Source organism: Garra rufa, chromosome 23 (assembly GCF_049309525.1).
Source record: "Garra rufa chromosome 23, GarRuf1.0, whole genome shotgun sequence".
Lineage (NCBI taxonomy): Eukaryota > Metazoa > Chordata > Actinopteri > Cypriniformes > Cyprinidae > Garra > Garra rufa.
In genome coordinates this window covers 10,679,127-10,704,335 of record NC_133383.1, presented here as the reverse complement: position 1 = coordinate 10,704,335, position 25,209 = coordinate 10,679,127, and the positions used below count along the sequence as shown (strand labels likewise).

Below are 25,209 nucleotides of genomic sequence, written 5' to 3'. Positions count from 1 at the left end.
ATATATATATATATATATATATATATATATATATATATATATATATATATAATATATAAATATACACAATCTTTTTCTTCTATGCATCAGTACTGTATTTTTCATCAGTTTATTCTATTTAAAAAAATGCTGATGTCTTTATTCTATTATACTTTACTTTATTTGATATTTGTTATTGATTGTTTCTACTGTTTAAAAAAATAAATAAATAAATATACACAGTACACACTATATTATAGAAATTAAATATCATTCTAAGATCAATTTTTAAATTTACAAAGATATTTTGTAAATTTACTACCGTAAATACATTAAAACTTAATTTTTAATTGGTAATATGCATTGCTAAGAACTTCATTTGGGCAACTTTAAAGGAAGTTTTCTCTTATTTAGATTTTAAATTTTTTTTGGCACCCTCAGACAGATTTTCAAATAGTTGTATCTCGGCCAAATATTGTCCTAAAAAAACCATACATCAATGGAAAGCTTATTTATTCAGCTTTCAGATGATGTATAAACCTCAGTTTCAAAAAATTAACCTTTATGACTGGTTTTGTGGTCCAGGGTCACATATAGTAAGTAAACAAACATTTATTTTGAATTGATTAATCACGACTAATCGTTTTGCAGCTCTAAATTCAAAATATTAATAAATACTATAATAATATAGAAATAATGTTAAAATAACACTGCATCGGATGTTAAATCTATCATCTGTTGTTTCTCTAGTTGGCCTGTATTACTGCTTTAACAACCTCTCCGATGCCACAATTTTCATCATCATGTATGGCGTCACCAGCATGTACTTCTCAGCTGTGATGGTAAAAAACTTTTTTTTTAAATTTTTTTATTACTCTACTCAATTGAGTAGCGTTTCTTTGAACAAAGGAAGCTCTGACACTTGTTTTATCTCTTCTTCTCAGGTGCGTCTCATGTTGGTCTTGGCTCCCGTCATGTGCATCCTGTCTGGCATCGGCGTTTCTCAGGTCCTCACCACCTACATGAAGAACCTGGATGTCAGCCGACCGGACAAGAAGACCAAGAAGCAGCAGGACTCCACTTACCCAATCAAAAATGAGGTACGATCAGTGCTCCTTAAGCTTTCTTAGCTTTCCTTGCATCATTGGTTCATTCAGTAATGCTCAGCTCTGATTGGTCCATAGGTGGCGAGCGGGATGATTCTGGTCATGGCGTTTTTCCTCATCACATACACCTTCCACTCCACCTGGGTGACCAGCGAGGCGTACTCCTCCCCATCCATCGTGCTCTCGGCCCGTGGTGGTGACGGCAGCCGCATTATCTTTGATGATTTTAGAGAGGCATATTACTGGCTCAGACACAACACACCAGAGGTCAGTCAGATCTGTTATCATGTTGACCCTTGACTTCCTGCTGCTTTTGATTCTAAACGTTATTGCTACTTTTATGTGCGTACAGGATGCTAAAGTCATGTCGTGGTGGGATTATGGGTATCAAATAACAGCGATGGCCAATCGAACGATTCTGGTTGACAACAACACTTGGAATAACACTCACATCTCCAGAGTGGGTCAGGTGAGGATCTAGTTTTATGTAGTTTAAACTATATAAAATATAGTCATAGTTTATAAAATTAGTTAAAAATAAAATATAGTTTATAGTTAAAGTTTATAAAAAATATAGTTTTGGACATTTATAAAAATGTTTGTCTTTTTGCAGGCTATGGCTTCCACTGAGGAGAAAGCCTATGAGATAATGCGAGAATTAGATGTTAGTTACGTCCTGGTGATCTTTGGTGGACTGACGGGATATTCATCTGATGGTACGGGCTCAGATTTTTTTGCAGTATTGCAGTATCTGGATTGGATGAAACCTAAATTACATGTAAAAATGAATATGTCTACTTGTATTTGTTTGTTTAGACATTAATAAGTTCCTGTGGATGGTTCGTATCGGTGGCAGCACTGACACAGGGAGGCACATAAAGGAACACGACTACTACACACCTACCGGAGAGTTCCGTGTGGACCGTGAGGGGTCCCCCGTCCTGCTCAACTGCCTCATGTACAAGATGTGCTACTATCGCTTCGGCCAGGTTTACACCGAAGCCAGTAAGTATCTCCTGTGTGTTTTACATATATATAGTCCATATGTAACCCTGGACCACAAAACTAGTCATAAGGGTAAAATTATTAAATTTGAGATTTATACATTATCTGAAAGTTGATTAAATTGGCTTTCTATTGATGTATTAAATTTGTGGAAGCTGAGGGTGCAAAAAATCTAAATATTAAGAAAATCGCCTTTAAAGTTGTCTAAATGTGACCCTGGACCACAAAACCAGTCATAAGGTTAAATTTTACAAAACTGAGATGTATACATCATATGAAAGCTCAATAAATAAGCTTTCTATTGGTATATGGTTTGTTAGGACAATATTTGGCCGAGATACATCTATTTGAAAATCTGGAATCTGAGGGTGCAAAAAAATCAAAATACTGAGAAAATCACCTTTAAAGTTGTCCAAATTAAGTTCTTAATGCATATTACTAATCAAAAATGACATTTTGATATATTTATAGTAGGAATTTTACAAAAAAATCTTTTTAGAACATGATCTTTACTGAATTTCCTAATGATTTTTGGCATAAAAGAAAAATCAATAATTTTGACCCACACAATTTATTTTTGGCTATTGCTTCAAATATACCCCAGCGACTTAAGGCTGGTTTTGTGGTCCTGGGTCACAAATGAAGTTCTTTGCAATACATATTACTAATCAGAAATTAAGTTTTGATAGGAAATGGTTAGGTTTGGTTAGAAAATGTTCAAAATATCTTCATGGAACATGATCTTTACTCAATATCCTAATGATTTTTGCCATAAAATATAAATCAATCATTGTGACCCATACAATATATTTTTGGTTATTGCTACAAATACACCCATGCTACTTAAGACTGGTTTTGTGGTCGAAAGTCATATATATTATAGTATTAATGTTTTAATAGCTTTATAGCTTTTAATAGCTTTATTATAGCTTATTTATATTTAATTGAACTTTATTTAAATAAGCTTTTCAACTATTTTAACAGTTTCAGTTTAAATATTTTTTTAATTAATTATTAGACCTATTTTTAATACCAGTGTTATTTTAGTGCTATTTATACACTGTTAAAGAATGTAGTAATATTTTGAAATGGCTTGTATTTATATATTTTCTGTTTTCATTTTAATTTTTTTTTTTTATATTTGTATTTAGTGTTTAAAACTTTATTAATTTTAGTACTTTTTTCATTTTTTTTAGTTTTGGTACTTATGTTCTTTTGTCATTGTAGTTTTTTTTTTACTATTTATGTTTTAGCTTTAAATTATGTAGGTAATTTTAGTACTTCAGTTAGTTGCCAAGGCAAATGTAAGTTTTCATCTAAAAATTTTATTTTATTTCAATTCAGCTATTTTAGTGAATGAAAACGAGCATAAATTCAGTTTTGGTCATTGTAGGTTTTTTTTTTTTTTTTAAATACATATTTCTGGTTAGCTTTTTTAAAGAGAATTTTTTTTTTTAATTGTAATACTTAAAGGTTGTATCAGCGATTTCTAGCCTGAAACATAAAGTGTCAAATTCAGCTGAGCTTTCATCACGATCCGCTCGCTGCCTGCCCCATAAATTGTCTGTGAAAAAACCGCGTCTCTCTGGTCAGCCTAGGGTCCGAGATATGCCAAAAAAACAATCGGCACTACCAACCTTTCCACACATAAACAAACAGTGTTCCAACCAATCAGCGTCAGGGGTTTGGTGTTGTGGACTTTCCTACTGGTGCTGGGATGTGAGGGAGGCGGAGCGAAAGTCCACAACACCAAACCCCTGACGCTGATTGGTTGGAACACTGTTAGAAATCGCTGATACAACCTTTAAGCTTATTTCTTTTCAGTCAGTTGCCAAAATTCTAATTCTAATTTTCATTTTTTTTTATATACATTTAAAATTTAGATTTTATTTAATTTCAGTTATTTCAGTTAATGAAAACAAAGATTTTTAGTAGTTTTAGTTTTGGTACTTATGTTCTTTTGTCATTGTATTTATTTATTTATTTTTTATATTTCTGTTTAGCTTATTTATTTTTTTGTAATTTAAGTACTTTAGTTGCCAAGGCAAAAATTCTAATTTGCAGTTTTGTTTTTTTCTTATGTAAGTTTTCATCTAAAATTTAGATTTTATTTTATTTCAGCTATTTCAATTAATAAAAAACAAAAGATTTTAATAGTTTCAGTTTTGGTCCTTGTAGGTTTTTTTTTATTTTTTATTTCTGCTTAGGTTTTAAAAATGATATATTTCAGTAAATAAATAACTTATTTCTTTTTAGTTACTTACCAAGGCAAACATTTAATGAAAATGAAAGTTTTTAAATATATTTTTGTTTAGCTTTTTAGTTTCAGTAAACAAAAACAATACTATTAATTAGTATAATTTTATTGAATATTATATAATCTTATTTGATTGAATATTTTATTATTTTCATAAATAAATCACATTATGGAAGTAAAATGAGTGTCATGATGACTTTTAGTTCAGAATTTGAGCAAAAAAAGGCTAAGAAGTTACTGATGACTACATTAAACTCTACATTTCCTTTTTTTTTTTTTTTTTCAGAGCGTCCTCCTGGTTATGACAGAGTTCGTAACGCTGAGATTGGCAACAAGGATTTTGAGCTGGATGTGCTGGAGGAAGCATATACTACAGAGCACTGGCTCGTCAGGATATACAAGGTACATCTGATCTCACCTGTGCATCTTAATAACCATTACTGTCCTTCCAAACCATCTAAACTTCAACTGATGATCTCCTGCTTTACCTCCACAGGTCAAAGACCTTGACAACCGTGGCCTCTCAAGAACGTAAAACCCAGAAACTCAAAATCCCACCCCCTCTCCTGAACACACAGCACTGAATGGCTGAGCCCCCCATCCCATGATCTGAGGAGAATGCGTGAAGATTTTTTATACTTCTGTTGTAATTGCTCAAAGAGATTTTCTTTTCATACCTTTTTTTTTTTTCTTGGTTTGTTTTTTAAATTTGATTGTCAAATGTGATGTTTACTGGGGGCAGAAGGTGTCAAATTATCACCTGAGAAAAAGGTGAGAAAATAAGTCATAAGTCATTTCTGCAATCAACTGGCCAGATAACTGTTTGATTTGTCTTTAAATGGGTGAATAAAGGAGTGACTGGGATTCAGTTGATCTTTGTCTTTCTTTTTAACCTTTAAAATCTCATTCAATTTTGGAGTAAATGGATCAACATGTCTTAGTCCAAAGTACAAGCTGTCTATTTTAATAAACTCTACCAATGTGAACTGACGATCAAAATTTAGATGTTACTGAGATTTCCTATTTAGATGTTTTCTTTTTTTTAGACGTTCATGACTGAAATTCACTCATGCCACCACTGGCCACTAATAAAACTACAGCTGTGGGTTGGTCTTGTAATGGCGTCATTGTGAGCATGCGTACTAGGTCAAATGAGTTTATGCTCCACTGTGAGCGGCGTGTCAGTGAGGAAGGTGATTAGAGTGGCGTCTTCTGCATACATGTTTGTCTGTCGACAATAGCAATGTGGCGCAAGCTGTTTACCTCCGTCCCTGCTTTCAGAGCTCTGAAAGCGCCCTGTCGAAGCTTTAAAAGCAGCAGCAGGGGAGCTAGAAATGACTTCTTTAAAGGTGAGAAGATTCACTTCATATATTTTATGCATACGTATGTTTATATCAATAGGAGAGAAGTTAAACGTCCACAGTAAACTGTAAGCGGTGACAAAGTCATGCGTGCCTTCTATATTCTCGTATTTCTAATCCTACTATGACAGAAAGGTTAGCTCATTAATATTAATTTATTCATGCTTGCGTTGATTTGTAAACTTCCTAGGAGCGTCCAGAGCCACGTAATCTTATCAATATTAATGAGGCTCGCAGTAGCTGTACGTTTATTCGCCAACTGCGTGACGCCCGCTTGCTTTTCAACAAATCAGAGCGCTAATTCTGGGTCGAACGTAACGATGCGTAATTAATATTCATGATGTTGCTTTCGCTATAGTACGGTTTGTAAATTCGCATCCTGCGAAACACATGTATAAAACAAAGTAATTCGGTTTAGTTCAAAATGGTAATCGAAGCGAAATGTATTTATAGTATTTATAGCTACAGTCGATGACTTAAAATTATGAGTTTGTGTTCTCTTTTATCTCATTTAGTTTCTGAATAATCCTAGTCACTTTCGTTGTTTCTCTTTTTTGCTTTTTAGGGATAGAATATAATTACCAAATCAGTTTTTTTCTTTCTTTCTGTATTTAGATGTATAAATGAGAAATTTACCACAAAGCAGTATTACATTATTAACAACTAAATTATAAACACAACATGTGACCCTGGACCACAAATCCAGTCACAAGTAGCATGTGTATATTTGTAGCAATAGCCAACAATACATTATATATGTCAAAATGATTGATTTTTCTTTTATGCCAAAAATCATTAGGATGTTAAGTAAAGATGATGTTCCACGAAGACATTTAGTAAATTTCCTACCGTAAATATATCAACTTAATTTTTTGATTTGTAATATGCATTGTTAAGAACTTAATTTGGACAACTTCAAAGGCGATTTTCTCAATATATATATATATTTTTTTCAGATTTTCAAATAATTGTATCTCAGGCCAAATATTGTCCTATCCCAACAAACCACACATCAGTGGAAAGCTTATTTATTCATCTTTTGTATAAATATCAATTAAAATTTACCCTTATTATGGATTTTGTGGTCCAGAGTCACATATGGTTTCAAGAAAATGTATGTAATGATGAAAAACTCTACTGCCAATATGGAAGTATATGCCTAAACATATGTATCTGTCATGTGTAACTTGTTACAGATCTGGATGCTCAGCTTCGGGCGATTCGGGACAAAGCGGCCGTAGCGATGCCCGGCAGCGACTGGAGCCCGATTGAGTTGACCCCCGGCCTGCCCCCGGAGAGGGCTGATGTGGTGATTGTAGGAGGGGGAGTCGTGGGATGGTCCATCGCATTCTGGCTGAAGAGGAAGGAGCGAGTGAGGAATGGTCTGAAAGTGGTGGTGGTGGAGAAAGACCCTACTGTGAGTTTAATCAAGCATGTCTTAAAACTAGTGAGCATGTATTTGATGCTACAAAGGTGATGTCTAGGTAGGCGTTTTGAGACACAGTGTCTACTATATACTGTACTGTGGGACACTAATAATCATGTATTTATCATGTTCACCCACAAAAAAGAAAAACTTCTTATTATGTTGTTCCGCTCCCACCAGACATGATATCAATGTCTTGGGGAAACAATTAAATGTATTAAAATTAGGGGTGGGTATCGTTTGAATTTTATCGATTTCGATTCCGATTCCGATTCCACTTATCGATTCCGATTCTTTTCGATTCCCAGTTTCGATTCCGATTTAGTAAAAAAAAAACCAAACAAACAAACAAACACAAAAGTCAAACATTAATATATTAAACATGTTTATTTTCAGTGCTAGCTTGCAACATATTATTTTATTACAGGGGTTCTCAACCTTTTTTATATCAGGTCCCCCTTCTTCTCGGGTCAGTTTTGCAAGGCCCCCCTATGCCTGACATTTCCTCCAAAGGTGTTTATTTTTTAACCTTTTTTATTAACCTAAACATTAGTTTTGCCTTTTTATTTTTCTCCTGCATGTTATAAAAAAAAATCAAACAAACTTTAAATTAAAGCTATACTTTTGAATTTAAAAGAAAATCCTCTGCTCTAACTTTTTAACATGAATACACACATACAGATTTAAAGCACCTAAATTATTTAATTCAGACATTCTTCACAACTTCAGAGTACTCTTTCTTAAGTGACTGAATATCTACTGTTTGTATTTATTATAAAATAAACATATAAATGAAAAATACAGTAAATACATTGTAAATCTGTTTATGCTGGTGCTCATATGTGCTTAAACACCACTGACCCTTACAAGATCCACCTCTATGGGTAAGCATTCATTATAAAAAACTCACAGGACATTCATTTTGAAAACTATGCAAATATTTTGAAATTTCACGCAAAAATACTATGGATCAGAGCACCGAAAGCATGAATAGTTTGTGAATCAACAGCGGACTTATGCGTGCCTAATGTACGACTCCGATATACAAGAATGAATACATTAGGCACGCGCGAGTTCGTTACTATTACTCTGGTCATCTTTGCCTTAACATTACCGGGAGGGTTTGTTTCATGCAGCCAAGAGATAAAGTAGATACCTGTCTTCCCGCGGGGGTATAAGTGACTTTTATGTGGGCTTTTGCGGGACGAAATAACATATTCCTTCTGGAGTGGGCGGGCGCAGGACTAAAATCCGTCCCTTGCAGATCTCTAAGATGAAGTTTGCGTGCAGCGGTAGATTTGTCTTCGGTTTTTACAAAGCGTAGACACACTTTTAAACGCTTACCGTGATCCATCTTTTCGATTGATGTTTACATTACCACGTAAAGTCCTGGCAGATTGCACGCGCGGAAGGTCCTGGCAGATCACTAGATGGAAAAAATGCAACCAGGAATCGAAACGAGGAATCGAAATTTTAATATTATAACAAGTATCCGATTCTTTATCTTAAGTATCCGATTCCAGAATCGGAATCGATTTTCGATTCCCAACCCTAATTAAAATAAAAGTGGACATTTGAATGAATTTAATTCAGTTTAAAAGATTAAAGAATTTAATGAATACCATTATGGTAACACAATCCTCGATTAGTTCAGAAAATGAACGGAAGTCATATATTTTAATGTTTGAACATTTATTTGATTGTCCCCTGTTCCCCTGCATCATAATCTTTTTATACAATGAAACCAAATTAGATTTTTCAATGCATTTTCAAATGAAACTGAATTTAAAAACTAATCGGCTAGGGATTTTATACTGTGTGACCCTGCAACAAGCCTATGAGGAGAGATTTTTTTTTCTTACATTTTTTAATTAAACATGACTACTCCTTTTGTGTTTCACGAAAGATAGTCATACTGATCTCAAAAGACTTGGGGGAGAGTACATAATTTGTGTTTTTTGGTGAACTATCCATTTATTGGTTAATATATTAAAATCATTATACCAAAAAAGAAGAATTGTGCAAATATATAATGATATAAATAATATAAATGTTTTTGGTGGCATGATTTTAAAAGGATAGTTTATTAAAAAATGATAATTCTGTCATTAATTACTCACCCTTTTGTCGTACCAAACCTGCAAGACCTTTGTTCATCTTCAGAACACAAATGAAGATATTTTTGATGAAATCCGAAAGCTTTCTGACGTTGCATAGACAGAAACGCAACTGACACGTTTAAGGCCCAGAAAGGTAGTAAGGACATTGTTAAAATAGTCCAATTGACATCAGTGGTTGAACCTTAATTATGAAGCTACGAGAATATTTTTTGTGCACAAAGAAAACAAAAATGCTGGCTTTATTCAACAATTTCTTCTCTTTCGTGTCAGTCTTTGACACGTTCACGAGTACCATGACACATGCGTGTCAGTTGCGTTGCTGTCTATGCAGGGTCAGAATCTCAGAAAGCTCTCGGATTTCATCAAAAATATTTTAAGTTGTGTTTAGAAGATGAACGAAGGTCTTACGGGTTTGTAACGACATGAGAGTGAGTAATTAATGACAGAATTTTCATTTTTGGTCAACTATTCCTTTAAGATTCAGTAGTCAGAGGTTGTGTTCTATGTGATGCATGAATGACAGAAAAACCTTTAGATTTTTTGTGTTTCATAAGATTTTAATGCTAAAAAAATAAAGTAATTACAAAACATTTTTATGTTATTCTTTCTACAGTATTCTCAGGCGTCGTCTGTGCTGTCATGTGGTGGAATTCGGCAGCAGTTCTCCTTGAAAGAAAACATCCTGCTGTCACTGTTTTCAGCTAATTTCTTGAAGAACATTAATGTAAAAACTATATTTCACTATTAAAAGCTTCCTGAAACATTGTTTTAGTTATAAATGTGCTGTAACATACACTACCAGTCAAAAGTTTTTGAACAGTAACATTTTTTTTTTATGTTTTTTAAAAGACGTCTCGTCTGCTCACCAAGCCTGCATTTATTTGATCCAAAGTAAATAAACCGTACAATTTGGAAATATTTTTACTATTTACAAAAATTTCTATTTGAATATATTTTAAAATGTAATTTATTCCTGTGATCAAAGCTACATTTTCAGCATCATTACTGCAGTCTTCAGTGTCACATGATTCGCCAAAATCATTGTAATATGTTGATTTGCTATTCAAGAAACATTTATGATTGTTATCATTATCAGTATTATCAAGAGTTAAGTGCATTTTTCAGGATTAGAAATGCTTTTGCATTTGATGAATAGAAAGATCCAAAGATCAGCGTTTATCTGAAATAAAACACTTTTGTAACATTATACACTATACCATTCCAAAGCTTGGAGTCAGTATAATTTATTTATTTATATTTTTTGGAAAGAAATTATAGAAATGAATACTTTCATTTAGCAAGGATGCTTTAAATTGATAAAAAAAGATGATAAAGACATTTATAATGTTATTAAAGATTTCTATTTCAGATAAATGCTGTTCTTCTGAACTTTCTATTCATCAAAGAAACCTGAAAAATTATACTCCAATGTTTTCAACATAATAATAATAATAATAATAATAATAATAAATATTTCTAAGCAGCAAATCAGAATATTACAATAATTTCTGGAGGAGTAATAATGCTAAAAATTCAGCTTTGAAATCACAGGAATAAATGACATTTTACAAGTTATTCAAATAGAAACAGCTATTTTAATTAGTAAAAATAATTTTCTTTTTTTTGCTGTACTTTGGATCAAATAAATGCAGGCTTGGTGAGCAGAAGAGACTGCTTTAAAAAACATAAAAATCCTACTGTTCAAAAACTTTTGACTGGTAATATAAATTTTAATCTTAAAGGGATAGTTCACCCAAAAATGAAAATTTGATGTTTATCTGCTTATCCCCAGGGCATCCAAGATGTAGGTGACTTTTTTTCCTCAGCAGAACACAAACGAAGATTTTTAACGAAAACCGGTGCAGTCTGCCAACCATATAATGGGAGTGGATGGGCACCAGACCTTTAAAAGACCTTTTAAAGGTCTGGTGCCCATCCACTGCCATTATTTGGCTGGCAGACTGCACCGGTTTTCGTTAAAAATCTTCGTTGGATGCCCTGGGGGTAAGCAAATAAACATCAAATTTTCATTTTTGGGTGAACTATCCCTTTAAGTCTAAGACTTTTTATTTGGGTAGTTTTAGAGTTTAGTAATACTGATAAATGTTTGTATATTTCTGTTGTGTTATAATACCACAGAAGCATCTCTCGGTGGTGAATGAAGACCCTGTTGATCTGCAGTTTAATCATTCAGGATACCTCTTCCTCGCCAGCGAAAAATCAGCTCATATTATGGAGGAAAACTACAAAACTCAGAAGTAACAGGAAACGTTGGATTACCTTAAGCACTAGGGCTTACAATATAAAGTTAATAATAAAACGTATTTTTGATTTTATTTCTAGAAATGCAGGTGCGAATGTCACCCTCCTGTCCCCCTCCCAGCTGAAGGAGCGGTACCCCTGGATGAACACAGACGGAGTCGCTCTGGCTTCTCTTGGTTGGTGACTGTTTTCACAACATTTGTTACATCTCCCATCTGAAGTTCATTACTGAGTGACGTATTTAATCCTCACTAAGGACTAGAGAACGAGGGCTGGTTTGACCCTTGGTCTCTCCTGAACGCTTTCAGACGCAAAGCTGTGTCTATGGGAGTCCAGGAGTGCTTTGGAGAAGTCACAGGTCAGGATTCACGACTACAATATGTTAAAGTTTGTCAAATGATTACCAAATTAGTGCACATTGTCCAATGTTTGGTACTTGTTTAACTAGCTTTTTGGCAATGTTGTGTTCTTACTTTCAAAACAGAACTTGTTGATTTCTCTTGAATTTTTAGGATTTAAATGTGCTGCAAATTTGGCAGAAACCACAGACGGAGAGATTTTTAATATGCAAAGGATAAAATATGTTAATGTAAGTTCATATGTCTACTCAAAACATCTCAGAACACACCAGCTGTACGACACAATGTTTCGTCGTCATAGGTGCTTTAAAGTTCAAGTGCACTAATAGCATAACAGACAGATATGGTGTGATTTTAGGTGCGGATGCCCAACAGTCTGGAGTATCAGCCTGTGGAGTGTGCCGTTGTGATAAATGCAGCAGGTGCAAACTCAGGACAGATTGCCTCCATGCTAGGCATCGGATCAGGCCCGAAAGAATCTGTGTCTGGTTTTCCATTACCCGTGGAGCCCAGAAAGAGGTTAAGATTCATGATTGTTGACATTTTGGGTTATTTATTTATTTATTTTTGGTCACAGTGTAATTTGAAATGGTTTCTTACATACTTAATAAATAAGAAGTGCCAGATATTGTAAAAATTGTATTATATTATATTATTGTAATATTATTCATAATTTGTTACTTTTTTATATTAAAATGTAATTTGTTAATTAAACACCATTACTATTCAATGAAAAATAAATATTTAATTTAATTTTAAATGTATGAGCAGTGCCACAAATATTTCTATGTAATATTTGTAGAAATATTTTTATATTAAATTCTAAAATTATGATTGATAATTAAATATCATTATTATATAATTAAAATGAATTTCCTTTTAATTTAAATGAATGAGCAGTAGTATATTCTAAATATGAGCATATTCTAAAATAACTCTTACATTTGTTTTTAGATTATATTCTTATGAATATTTAATTGTAATATTGAAATTATTGTGATAATTAAACACCAAATATTTAATTTTAGTTTAAATTAATGAGAAGTGCCAAATATATATTTTTACATTATATTGTTAATACCTTTTTATATTATATTATAAAAATGATTAATAATTAAATATCAATATTATTTAATAAAAGAAAAAAATTTAAATGAAGGTGCAGTGGCATTTTTGTTTTTGTATGATATCATTTTATAAATAATATTTAATTGCAATATTATTCATCATTTTTTTTTTAAATAATATGTTATAAAAAATAATTAAAATTAAATATTATTCAATAAACAAAGTCATTTGAATTTAAATAAAGGAGCAGTGGCAATTTGTTTTTAAATAACTTGCATTTATTTCTATATGATATATTCTATATAATATTATTGATTTTATTATTATAATTTAAATATTATTAATACCATTGGTATTCAGTAAACAATAAAAATATATATTTTTATATGAATTATAATATTTTAAAATTGTATTTATATATTTTAAATATTTGTAATTGTATAATAAATAATTATTAAATATTATTACTATTCAATAAAAATTATTTTTATTTTGAAATAAAAATGAATTAGTGCCAAATATATATTTGTATATTATTTTTTATATTTATATATATATTTGTAATTATATTATAAATAATTATTAAAGATTACTATTCAATAAAAAACTATTTTCATTTTGAAATAAAAATGAATGAGTAGTGCCAAATATATATTTGTATATTTTTTAAATAATTATGTTTTTATATTTATATATTTGTATTTATATTCTAAATAATTATTCAAAATTATTTTCATTTTGATTTAAATGAAGCACAGCCAAATATTCTAAAATAACTTGCATGAATTTATATTATATTATATTATTCATTTATTACATTTTATGCTATTGATAGTTAAACACCATTAGTATTCAATTAAAAAAGAAATATTTAATTTCAATTTAAATGATTGAGCAGTACCAAATATATTTTTAGATAATAGTGTTTATAGTATTTATAATATATTATAAAAATATGATTAATAATTAAATATCATTATCATTCAATAAATAATTTATTTCATTTCATGTAAATGAATGAGCAGTGCCAATATGCTACAATAACTGTTGCATTTATTTTTATATTATATTATATTAATGATTAAGTACTATTAATATATTAATTAAGTATTATAAGTAATTTAGTAATTAGATTCATTCATCCATTCTCCAAACTGCTTAACCACTGTAGGCTTGTGTGAATGTTGAAGCCTGTTATTAAATATTGTTAATAAATAATTAAATAGTATTATTGTTTCATGTAAAATCTCAGATTTAATTAAAAAAATGTAAGTTAAGTTTGAATTATGTATAATTCTAGAACTGTAAAGTCTCATTAGCTACATCATCCCTATCTCCTTCAGGTTTGTTTACGTGGTACACTGTCCTGATGGACCAGGGTTGGACACTCCATTTCTGATCGACTATTCAGGGGTTTACTGTAGACGAGAGGGTCTAGGAGGAAATTACATCGCGGGAATGTCGCCAGAGGAGGTATAGGCACGTTTTCAGTCTATCTCTAACATACCATCTTTATTCTCTGCATGAACTGACGCATTTGTTCATTAATTTATTATTTCTACCTTATGTAGACAGAAGAACCAGATATCAGTAACCTTGATGTGGACCACGACTTCTTTCAAGAGAAAGTCTGGCATCATCTAGCCCACCGTGTTCCTGCATTCGAGCAGCTGAAGGTAAAATTCATAATACAGAATTGTTCTTCATGTTATCCACTGCATGAAAGAGAGTTTGTCTAGAGCTTTCTGGGACTAATTTAGCAGTTTCTTATGGTTGGTAAAGTGCATTATGTGTGTTTGTTTGTGTCTACTAGAAATTCATCCACTCAGTTTTTTTCAAATGAAGCACTCTGCCTTTATGGACTATCTTTTTTCAGGTTTCAAGTGCATGGGCTGGATTTTACGACTACAACACCTTGGATCAGAATGGCATTATCGGACTCCACCCTCTTGTGCCCAACATGTACTTTGCCACGGGCTTCAGCGGTCACGGTCTACAGCAGTCTCCTGCGGTCGGACTTGCTGTAGCTGAGCTTATTCTAGACGGAGGCTATAAGACCATCGACCTCAGTGCTTTTGACCTTAAAAGGATCCTTCTGCAGGAGCCAATACTAGAGAGAAACATTGTGTGAGGAGCACAAAAACATAAAGTGAAGATGAATGTGTCCTCAGAATGGAGTCACTTGACAATAACAGTGCAATAAGGACATCATAATTCAGACAGAACTCTCACAAGAGCAATGGAATAAAATTTTCAGGAGTTCAGTTTGGTAACAAAACATAAGGAGACTCAGATTATTAATGAACGAGAAGAGAGATCAGTGCTGCTGGATTTAAAATAACATACAGTGAAAGAAATGTTTAAAACAAGATCAGGAAATTCACTTGCACACTTTGTTAATTTACAACTGCAAATGTTTAAATATGCATATGAAACAGATCATGATATATCATTTTTTTTTTAAGCGCTTTTGAAATGTCATAGTTACACTGTTTCAGAAATGAACACCAAAAATAATCAAACTTTTATAAATCTGTACATCTTTAAATGTTTGTAAATATGGATGTGAATACACATTAATATTGTGAAAGAAGACCGAAAAAATTTGCTGTTTGTTGTAGCATAATTGTATTAATTTCTGTTTTAGATAGATCATTGATAGATTGTCAAATAGATAGACAGACAGACAGACAGATGATAGATGGATGGCTATATAGATAGATATTCGGTGGATACAAATAGATAGACAGACAGAGGGATGGATATATAGATAGAAGGTAGACAGATGGATGGACAGATAGATGATAAATGGATGGATGGATAGATAGATAGATAGATAGATAGATAGATAGATGATAGAGGAATGGATGGATGACAGACAAACATAGATAGACAGATGGATAGATGATAGACGAATGGATAGATGATAGATGGATAGGTAAACAGATAGATAGATAGATAGATAGATAGACGGATAGGTAAACAGATAGCTAGATAGATAGATAGATAGATAGACAGATAGATGAATAGATAGACAGATGGATAGATGATAGATGGATAGGTAAACAGATAGATAGATAGATAGACGGATAGGTAAACAGATAGATAGATAGACAGATAGATGAATAGATAGACAGATGGATAGATTATAGATGGATAGATAGATAGATAGATAGATAGACAGACAGACAGATAGATGAATAGATAGATGGATGGATAGATAGACAGATGGATAGATGATAGACGGATAGGTAAACAGATAGATGGATAGACAGACAGATTGATAGATGATAGACAGATAGACAGACAGATGGCTAGATAGATGATAGACAGATGGATGGATAGATAGATGATAGACAGATAGATAGATGGATAGATAGACAGATGGATGGACAGATATATAGATAGACAGATGGATAGATGGAAAGATGGATGAATAGAATGATAGAATGATAGATTATAGACGGATGAATAGATGGATAGACAGACAGACAGACAGACAGACAGACAGATGATAGGCGGGTGGATAGATAGATACTTAATTATCAAGGTTCAAGTTTAAGCCCAGAAGGCAATTATTGGTGCAGCATAAAAGTTGTAAACATCATACAAAAACACAGACAAAGTACAAATAACAACACAATTCTCTAACATCTTACAAATTTAAAAGCCTTACAGCCGTAGGAATAAAAGAGTGTCCTTACCGATTGTTTTTATGTTTAGGCATACTATAACGTATGCCCGAAGGAAGCATTTTAAACTCATGGAACAGTGGATGAGTATAATCTGCAAGAATAGCTTTAGCTTTCTGTAAAACAGCCCGTTCAAAGCAGTCTAATAACCCAGTCTGCTTAATACCAATAATCTTACTACCTTGCTTAACAATGGCATTCAATGAGTTCCGGTGTTTAACATTTACATTTCCGAACCAACAGCATATAGAGAAGCAAAGTACAGATTCAATATAAGATTTATAATACATGGTCACAAGAGTCCTACTAATATTAAATGTAGAAAGCCTCCGAAGACAGTGTAACCGTTGCTGGCCTTTCTTGCATACTGCCTCAACATGAGTATCAAAACGCAATCTATTATCAATAATAAGACCAAGATACTCAGGGCTCTGAACCGGTTCAAGGAACGAAAACGAAAAACGAAAACAAATGACATTGAACAGGAACAAAAACAAAAACGAAAACAAAATCAATTTTAATCGTTCTGAACAGAAACGGAAACAGAAATTCCAAATTAACCGGTTAATAACGTTATTTTTATCGTTCTCTTTATTATATCAATTTGGCAGACCAAAAACATGAATTCAAATTGTGTGCGCAAATGCGACGGTGACGCATACACCGTGAAATGCCCGCGAAGCAGACATAAGCAGAGCCCTTTCTGATGCGACGAGCACCTGCTGTTTCATGTGCAAAGGTATGTTTAGATTTAAGTTATTGTAGCCTAATTAAAACTTGTAGTTAAAATTATGCATTACGTTTTCTTTTGCTTTTATGCATTAAATGTAAAAGCATAACTATCTGGAGTTCTGTTTTGTTTGAGTGAAAATAGCCTATAATTGGCTATATTAGGTAAGGAATATGCCGTAGCCAGCTATGAGGTCACCGAGGTCCGGACCTCGGTCATTTTTGTATATTCAAAAATAAAATGCCAAGCTCTCTGAATGATTATTTAGCCGTTTAAACCACCTCATATCACATGAGTGTTTGCAATTCATGTTGATGCGAGAAGCTAGCGCAGTGAACGAGGCTTGAGAGCGCGTTGAGTGAGAGCGCGTGTGCAGCCTCCGTTTGTTGCCAGATCCACCTATTATACGTGTATTTTGACTCATTTTTCCAATTTATTGTGACACTTTGGGACGTTTATAAAGTGGAAAGTTGAACATTAGTGTTACTGATATAATAATCTTATTTACAAAACACAAGCTTTGAACTTATTTCGGATATCTTTTTCTTTATTTTTGTAATTGCTTGTTTTTCGTAGCAATATCCGGCAACATTGTACATTCATAAAAAAAATCTTTTAGACAATCTGTAACTTAATTGCTGACAGGAAGATAACACAATCGGTAAGACAAACGCAGCGATCATCGTTAATATCTGAAAGAAATGTATAACACTATCAAAAACAATAGCATAATACAAATCTGTTTGTTACAGAATGAAATAGGCTACTATGACAAATAACGTTACCGTTACTGGCCAGCAGGAAGACGTCTCATGCTCTTTAGTCAACGTTAAGTCATCAAAAAAACATTAATTAAAGCGGTGTTTCTCAACCTTACTTCGGACCTCACTAATTTTCAAACCCTAGTTACGCCCTTCAGGTGAACTCGTTTACTTTCGGTTTTAAAGACAAGAAGTTCAGATGACACGAACACGGAATTTGGTTGAATCATTTGTAAACATAATGCCAAACATGTTATTAAAAGGCACTATCTATCTATCTATCTATCTATCTATCTATCTATCTATCTATCTATCTATCTATCTATCTATCTATCTATCTATCTATCTATCTATCTATCTATCTATCGCGCCGTGTAATAAAATAACGTTATTAACCGGTATTTTTTCTAGAAAACCGTTCTCGGAACGTATTGTTTAATGAGGAACGCAAGAACAGAAACGTTATAATATCGATTCTGCTCGGAGTGAACCGAATGGATTTTTTTTTCGTTTTTAAGCCCTGCTTATAACTACTAGCCCATTCCACAATTTTACCCTTCAAGCTAGTAGGTTGAGGAACTGAAGGACTAGATCTAAAATCAATTACCATATCTCTTGTCTTTTCCATGTTTACTTGTAAAAAAGCACTGTCACACCATGTCATAAAACCATTCACCACTGACCCATGACAATTCTCTTCCTTAGTCAGCAGGCTAACAATAACAGTATCATCTGCAAATTTTAAAAGGAACCTATCAGTGTCTTTACTCACACAATCGTTGGTATATAAAATATAAAGCAAAGGTGAGAGAACACACCCTTGAGGAGAACCTGTAGATGTAGTAAGAGTATCCGAGAAAGAGCTGTTTACTCTCACTCTCTGCCTTCTATCACTTAAAAAATCTAATAACCATCCCACCATCTTTAAGTCTAAATTAAACAAAGAAATTAATTTCTTTATTAAAACATGAGGCTGGATAGTGTTAAAGGCTGAAGAAAAATCCACAAAAAGTAATCTAACATGGGTTTTATTTCCCTCAAGATGTTTTATAATCATATTTAACAGGGTAGATGAGGCATCCTCAACTCCCCCTCTGGCCTGGTAAGCAAACTGCAACGGATCTAAAAGGCTTTGAGTTTTCAATAAAAGTTCATCCCTAACAAATTTCTCAAAACATTTCATTACCAATGATGTCAAAGAAACAGGTCGAAAATCATTTAGAGTCTTAGGATAACTTATCTTCCCTACAGGCACCACTATAGCTTCCTTCCATAACTTAGGGATTTTTTGAAAGTAAAGCGACTTTTGGAATATATTATAAAAAACCGGACCCAAGTGCTCCGCACATGTTTTAAGTAAACGTCCTCCAATCTTATCTGGTCCAGAGGATTTTCCCACCTTACTCTTTTTAAAAGCATCTATGACATCCTGCTGATTAAAAAATGTATAATCCATATTACCCACAATCTCGTTTCTAAGCACATTCATTTCAGTAATAAAATCCTCCTTATCAAATCTAGTATAAAACATATTCAATTCTTGTGCCAACTGTATGTCGGATTGATAGCCCACTAATTTTATAGGGGCATTTCTTTTACTCTTAGATCCAGTTATAGTATGCATACTCTCCCAGGCAGAGCCAAGTCTATTACTTCCTAAATCTCCCTCAACTTTCTCCTTATATCTAGCTTTGGCTCTCCTGATTTAATACTTTATTTGTCACCTGCATGAAATGCCTTATTTCTTTCAATTATAAGGGACTTTATAGATTTAGTTATCCATGGCTTTGTATTAGCGAATGTTTGTACAATTTTTTGAGGGACAAGCATATCCTCACAAAAATCTATATAATTGCTTACCACATCTGTTAATTCATCAATATCAGAACATGAATTCTCAAAAACCTCCCAATTCGTACATTCAAAACATCTTTGCAGAGCTAAAGAAGAATCTGCAGACCATTGCTTAATAGACTTGTTTTCAGCCCTATACCTTTTTAAAACTGTTTTATACACAGGAATTAAAAGTACAACATTATGATCAGATGGTCCCAAAGGTGTATTACTAATAGACTTGTATGCACCTCTAACAGAACCATAACACAAGTCCAAAGTCTTGTTAAATCGTGTTGCACAAGTAACATACTGTTGAAAATTTCGCAGAGAGTGTTTCAACGAGCAATGATTAAAGTCCCCCATAATAAAGTTGGGAGCATCAGGGGAAACATTTTTTTGCAGAAAATCAATTTTATTTAATTTTTTAAAGTGCACATACAGCATCCAAAAAGCAATTTAAATTTAAAAGTGCAAAACAAGCTCACCTATATGTGTACATTAAATATATATGTATCAGAGTTATAAAGAAGAATAAAAAAAAGCCTAATTGACCCACAGAGGAACTCAGTATACAACTATTCAGGATGAGAGAGAACAAATTCATCTTTTCGCCTTTTTCTCAAACATGTCCATGATAGATGGTGCTTTGCGTTTTATACCTGCACAGACAAAACAAGAATCAAAATCAATCAAAACCCATAAAATTGGTATACGTAAATAATCATTTTAAGTCTAATTACCTTTGGTAGTGGTTTTGTCATCTTTGCCCTCTGGAGAGCGTTTTGCATATGCTGCTTTCATTCTCTGAATATTCTTTTTATGCACAACCTCATGCTCCACAATAGGACGAGGGTAATCTTTTCCTACAACGCACCCTGCTCTCTCCTGAATGCTCCGAGGAGCTTTCCAGGGCTCGTATATGTACTCAACAGGGAATTTCTTCAGCACTGGAAGGTATTTCCTAAATAAAAAATTTCGTAAGTACTTGTTTCACAGATACTTTTATACTGAAACAGATTTTAAAAAACTAACTAACTTAATGTAATCTCCATATTTGTCGGTTTTCTTTCCGAAGGCGATAGGAGAGTACACCCTGAAGAACTGATGGAAGAACGCGCTGGCTGAGAGCCACTGCCAGTTTCCAGCATTTAACGACCAATCAGCATCCAGCAGCAGCTCCTCAAATACCTTCAGATAGCCGTAAGCAGAAACACAGCAGGTCAGTGATTATATTTTTGATCTGTGTAAAATACAGTAGCAGGTAAATGGGCAAAACACAAACCTTCTGTCCCTCCTCCCAGCTTATCCACAAGTCTCCTCGAGTCAGGAAACAGGCGACTGCATGCCGGGCCAGATGATGGATCCAGCCCTCCTGGCGCAATTGTGTCATGATAGCGTCAATAAACGGGAATCCGGTCCGAGCCTGAAATCACACATGCGTATCTTCTGTATCACTGTGATTTTAATCCATTCAACAAACACAAAAAAAACTCACTTTACCTCTCTCCATGCAGCCAGGTGCTCGGGATTGTTGTCCCAGTCCACTTGCACGCAGTGAGGGTTGCCCTCCATTCGGTTGAAGTTTGGGATCCCGACGGCGGTCGTGTAGAAGAACTCTCTCCACAGCAGCTGGCCATGCAGGGAGACCGGAGGTTCAGAGTGCTGCTTCTGCAAGAGGCAACAACGCTGTTAGCCACACAAGGATCTTGAACTGTTAAACAGCTGCTTGTGGCTCAAATAAGACGTCTGACGTACTCCTCTATACACGTCTGCGAGTCTCCACCAGAAGGTGCGTGCAGACAAGCAGCCGAATCGGATGTAGGGGCTCAGGACGGTGGTGCTGGGGATAATGGAGTTGGGGGACGTCTTTGGTTTTTCAAACTTGCACACCCACGCCTGCAAAAAGACAAAATCAATCTTTTCTGGTAAAGGATAAGGCTTTTAGTATTATCATTTTTAGCATTAACATTTGCTTGATTTAAGCTACTTATGCTTAAACGTTAAATTTATTGATGTAAAATGGTTGACAATGTCTATATAAACTATACAGCATGTATTGGAGGTATTTATTGCATCCATAGCAATGCATTTTATGATGTATTGTTTGTCTTGAACAGTTAAACTACCTGGTGTTCTTCAGAAAAGTCCTTCAGGTCCCACAAATTCTTTGTTTTTTCTAGCATTTTTGTGTATTTGAACACTTTCCAGCAATGACTGTATGATTTTGAGATCCATCTTTTCACACTCTGGACAACTGAGGGCCTCATATGCAACTATTACAAAAGGTTCAAATGCTCACTGATGCTCCAGAAGGAAAAACGATGCATTAAGAGCTGAGGGTGTAAACTTTTGAACACAATGAAGATGTGTACATTTTTCTTATTTTGCCTAAGTATCATTTTTTTTTTTTCATTTAGTACTGCCCTTCAGAAGTTACAAAAGATACTTACATGTTTCCCAGAAGACAAAATAAGTTAAATTTGCCCTGATCTTCAAATTCAAAAGTTTTCACCCCCGGCTTCTAATGCATCATTTTTCTTTCTGGAGCATCAGTGAGCATTTGAACCTTCTCTAATAGTTGCATACGAGTCCCTCAGTTGTCCTCAGTGTGAAAAGTTGGATCTTAAAATCATACAGTCATTGTTGGAAAGGGTTCAAAACTTCAAATACATAAAAATGCTAGAAAAAAAACAAAGAATTTGTAGGTTCTGAAGGATTTTTCTGAAGAACAACCGGCACTCGGGCAGTTTAACTGTTCAGGACAAACAAGGGACTCATGAATAATCAAGACTCAAGTGAATGTAAACTTTTGAACAGGGTCATTTTTATAAATTCAACGAATATTTTCTCTTGTGGACTATATTGTAAACGTCTTTATGTGAAATGTTATTAAGGTCAGTACTTAAAAAAACTACCATGCATTTTGGTAAAATAATTAACATTTTGCAGATTCTCCAAGGTGTATGTAAACGTTTGACCTGAACTATATATGTAGTCTAAAGTTCAAATTTACAGTTTGGTAAAAACAAATAATTTTGACTACTACTTTATGTCAGGCTTTTTATATTTAAGCTGTTAATGCACAAAAATGTATTGGGGCATGTACCGTTCTTTCCATGTGTTCATCCAGTCTGCGGAGAGCTTCCTGTTCACCCCCTGGGAACAGATCTGGTCCTAAAGAAGATGTATCCAGTCCAAGATCTTCAAGAGTTGGAATCCTAAACTCCTCTTCATGGTCCTCAAAAATTGGAGTAGACACACCTTCCAGAGAAAGAGGCATTACAATCTTGTCTCATTCAGCATGATGTCCAAAAAGACATCTGGATACCTTTCAAGTCCTCTTTGGTTGGAGCAGGAACAGGTTTTTTAGGAGAACCAATGGCATTCACCACACTCTGGAAGCGGACGTAAGTCATGGGAGGCTTGCCGTTGTTCTCTTCGATAATTCTGTCGTAGAAAATGCACGTGAGTATTTTCTGTGTAAAATTTCTATATGATTTACAAATTTGAAAATATTACCTGTCGATGTTGTAGAGAGTGTGAGAAATCTTCGGGATAACTTCCACACCATTTTCCTCGGCCAGCTTCATGACCTCCTTGTCTCTGCTCTGACTGTACGGCTCCGTATCAACCTCAAACGTCAACCGAGTGATCTTCCATTTCTCAAAGAGCTTTGGAAGGACCTCTGCAGGCGGCCCACTGACAACAAACAGCCTAGAGGTATAAGAAATAAGAAATTACATAAACAAACCCTCAGCTCAAACTTCCACCTCATCTTCCGTTCCCATCCCTACCTGGAGTTGAGTTTCTTCAGACTGGAGTCGAGGTCTTTGAGAGCTTCTATCAGAAATCTCCATCGGTTAATGCCGATGTGAGTGTTGTTGGGGTACCAGGGGTCCAGCAGGAACAGGGGGTAGATGTGTCTACAGTCTTTCAGGGCAGCGAGCAGAGCAGGATTATCATGCAAACGCAGCCCCTTGCGAAACCAGTGAATGGAGTTATGGCTCATGGTTTTGGGATGCGCAGACCTCCACACGGGTAGACGGATAAAAAGGACACTGGAAAAATTAGTATAAATAGTACTTTAACACAAAACCCAACAACACAAATGTTCACTAGGAGTGTTTTTGTAGGCTATGTTGTTGTTTTTTACACTAATATCAATAATTTTGTATTTTTGCTTTATATTTTGTTACAATTTCCTTTCCTTTCCCCAAAATTGATTTAAATTTAATTGTTTAAATATAAAACTAAACCATTCTATCTCAAATTAGTCTCTATAATTTTTCAAATTAGTTGAATCATTTTCACTTTGAAATATCACACTTGTTTTTCAGTTTCTATTAACAATTATTAACTTATAAGAAGATTAGATACGAAGAAAACCAGTCTTAAGTAGCACAGGATATACTTGTAGCAATTGTGAAAAATAAATTGTATGGGTCAAAATGACAGATTTCTCTTTCATGCAAAAAATCATTAGGATATTATGCATCATGTTCCATGAAGATATTTTGTTAATTTCTTACTGTAAATATATAAAAAACTTAATTTTTGATTAGTAATATGCATTGCTTCATGTGGATAACTTTAAAGGCGATTTTCTCAGTAATTTGATTTTTTTTATCACCCTCAGATTCCAGATTCAAATGGTTGTATCTCATCCAAATATTGTCCTATCCTAATAAACCATACATCAAAGCGTATTTATTCAGCTTTCAGATGATGTCTAAATCTCATTTTTAAAAAATTGACACGTTTCGTATATAATTCATAATGTGAATATTCAGTATCCTACTGCAACATGAGTATACAATCGCTTTAAAAGTACTAGTTGAACTGTGTAGTGATACATTAAAATGAATGAATGAAAATAAATCTAATGCCGCCTCATCTTGTTAATAAATGACACTGTTATTATTAATAATAATATTGCAATCAATGGGATTCAAAACTGCGCCAGTACAAAAATAGCTTTTTAATTCGGCAGTATTAATTTTCCCTTTCTCTGGTTGCGTTTAAAGTCTCTGGAACCAAATGCACACATTCTGAGATAACAGTGCAATATAACTTAACACTAAATACTCTATAGTTATTTTAATAAATCAAATAATTAGCAGTACTTACGAGTTTGCTGATTACGTGAATTCTGTTCTGCGTTTTGTAACGATTTCCCCAACGTTACAAAAGATGTGCTACGTGCACGTGTCTCACAAGCTCGGCCAATCAGAGACTGTTTACATGCAA

At 33.8% G+C, this 25,209-nt stretch overlaps 3 protein-coding genes across 4 annotated transcripts in view; 2 read left to right on the top strand and 1 right to left on the bottom strand.

Moving 5' to 3' along the window:
• Positions 1-5,211, top strand: part of stt3a (STT3 oligosaccharyltransferase complex catalytic subunit A) — a 9,099-nt gene extending 3,888 nt beyond the window's left edge. Inside the window, exons 5-12 of the mRNA XM_073829213.1 lie at positions 730-821; positions 924-1,079; positions 1,164-1,352; positions 1,438-1,554; positions 1,699-1,801; positions 1,902-2,090; positions 4,634-4,749; positions 4,844-5,211. Of these exons, the coding sequence (XP_073685314.1) occupies positions 730-821; positions 924-1,079; positions 1,164-1,352; positions 1,438-1,554; positions 1,699-1,801; positions 1,902-2,090; positions 4,634-4,749; positions 4,844-4,882 (1,001 nt within the window). The 3' untranslated portion in view covers positions 4,883-5,211. The remainder of the gene's footprint in view (positions 1-729; positions 822-923; positions 1,080-1,163; positions 1,353-1,437; positions 1,555-1,698; positions 1,802-1,901; positions 2,091-4,633; positions 4,750-4,843) is intronic.
• Positions 5,212-5,501: 290 nt separating this feature from the next.
• Positions 5,502-15,550, top strand: foxred1 (FAD-dependent oxidoreductase domain containing 1). Its single transcript, XM_073829136.1, has 11 exons — positions 5,502-5,696; positions 6,905-7,125; positions 9,868-9,978; positions 11,394-11,512; positions 11,598-11,692; positions 11,773-11,874; positions 12,029-12,105; positions 12,234-12,394; positions 14,287-14,416; positions 14,515-14,619; positions 14,820-15,550. The coding sequence occupies exons 1-11, from the start codon at positions 5,591-5,593 to the stop codon at positions 15,072-15,074; spliced, it is 1,482 nt and encodes a 493-aa protein (XP_073685237.1). The 5' UTR covers positions 5,502-5,590; the 3' UTR covers positions 15,075-15,550.
• Positions 15,551-20,353: 4,803 nt separating this feature from the next.
• On the bottom strand, positions 20,354-25,155 carry cry5 (cryptochrome circadian regulator 5). Of its 2 annotated transcripts, none has more exons than XM_073830105.1 (11): positions 25,090-25,155; positions 23,757-24,020; positions 23,482-23,676; positions 23,291-23,409; positions 23,069-23,223; positions 21,718-21,858; positions 21,463-21,630; positions 21,245-21,385; positions 20,999-21,150; positions 20,703-20,923; positions 20,354-20,621 (listed from the first exon to the last, which is right to left on the bottom strand). In XM_073830105.1, exons 2-11 carry the CDS (start codon positions 23,969-23,971, stop codon positions 20,563-20,565), a joined length of 1,566 nt encoding a protein of 521 aa, XP_073686206.1. In that variant the 5' UTR covers positions 23,972-24,020; positions 25,090-25,155; the 3' UTR covers positions 20,354-20,562. The 2 variants fall into 2 exon arrangements, with proteins under 2 accessions (XP_073686206.1, XP_073686207.1); XM_073830106.1 differs by having other exon boundaries at positions 23,757-23,990; positions 25,090-25,151.
• Between the last annotated feature and the right edge of the window lie 54 nt (positions 25,156-25,209).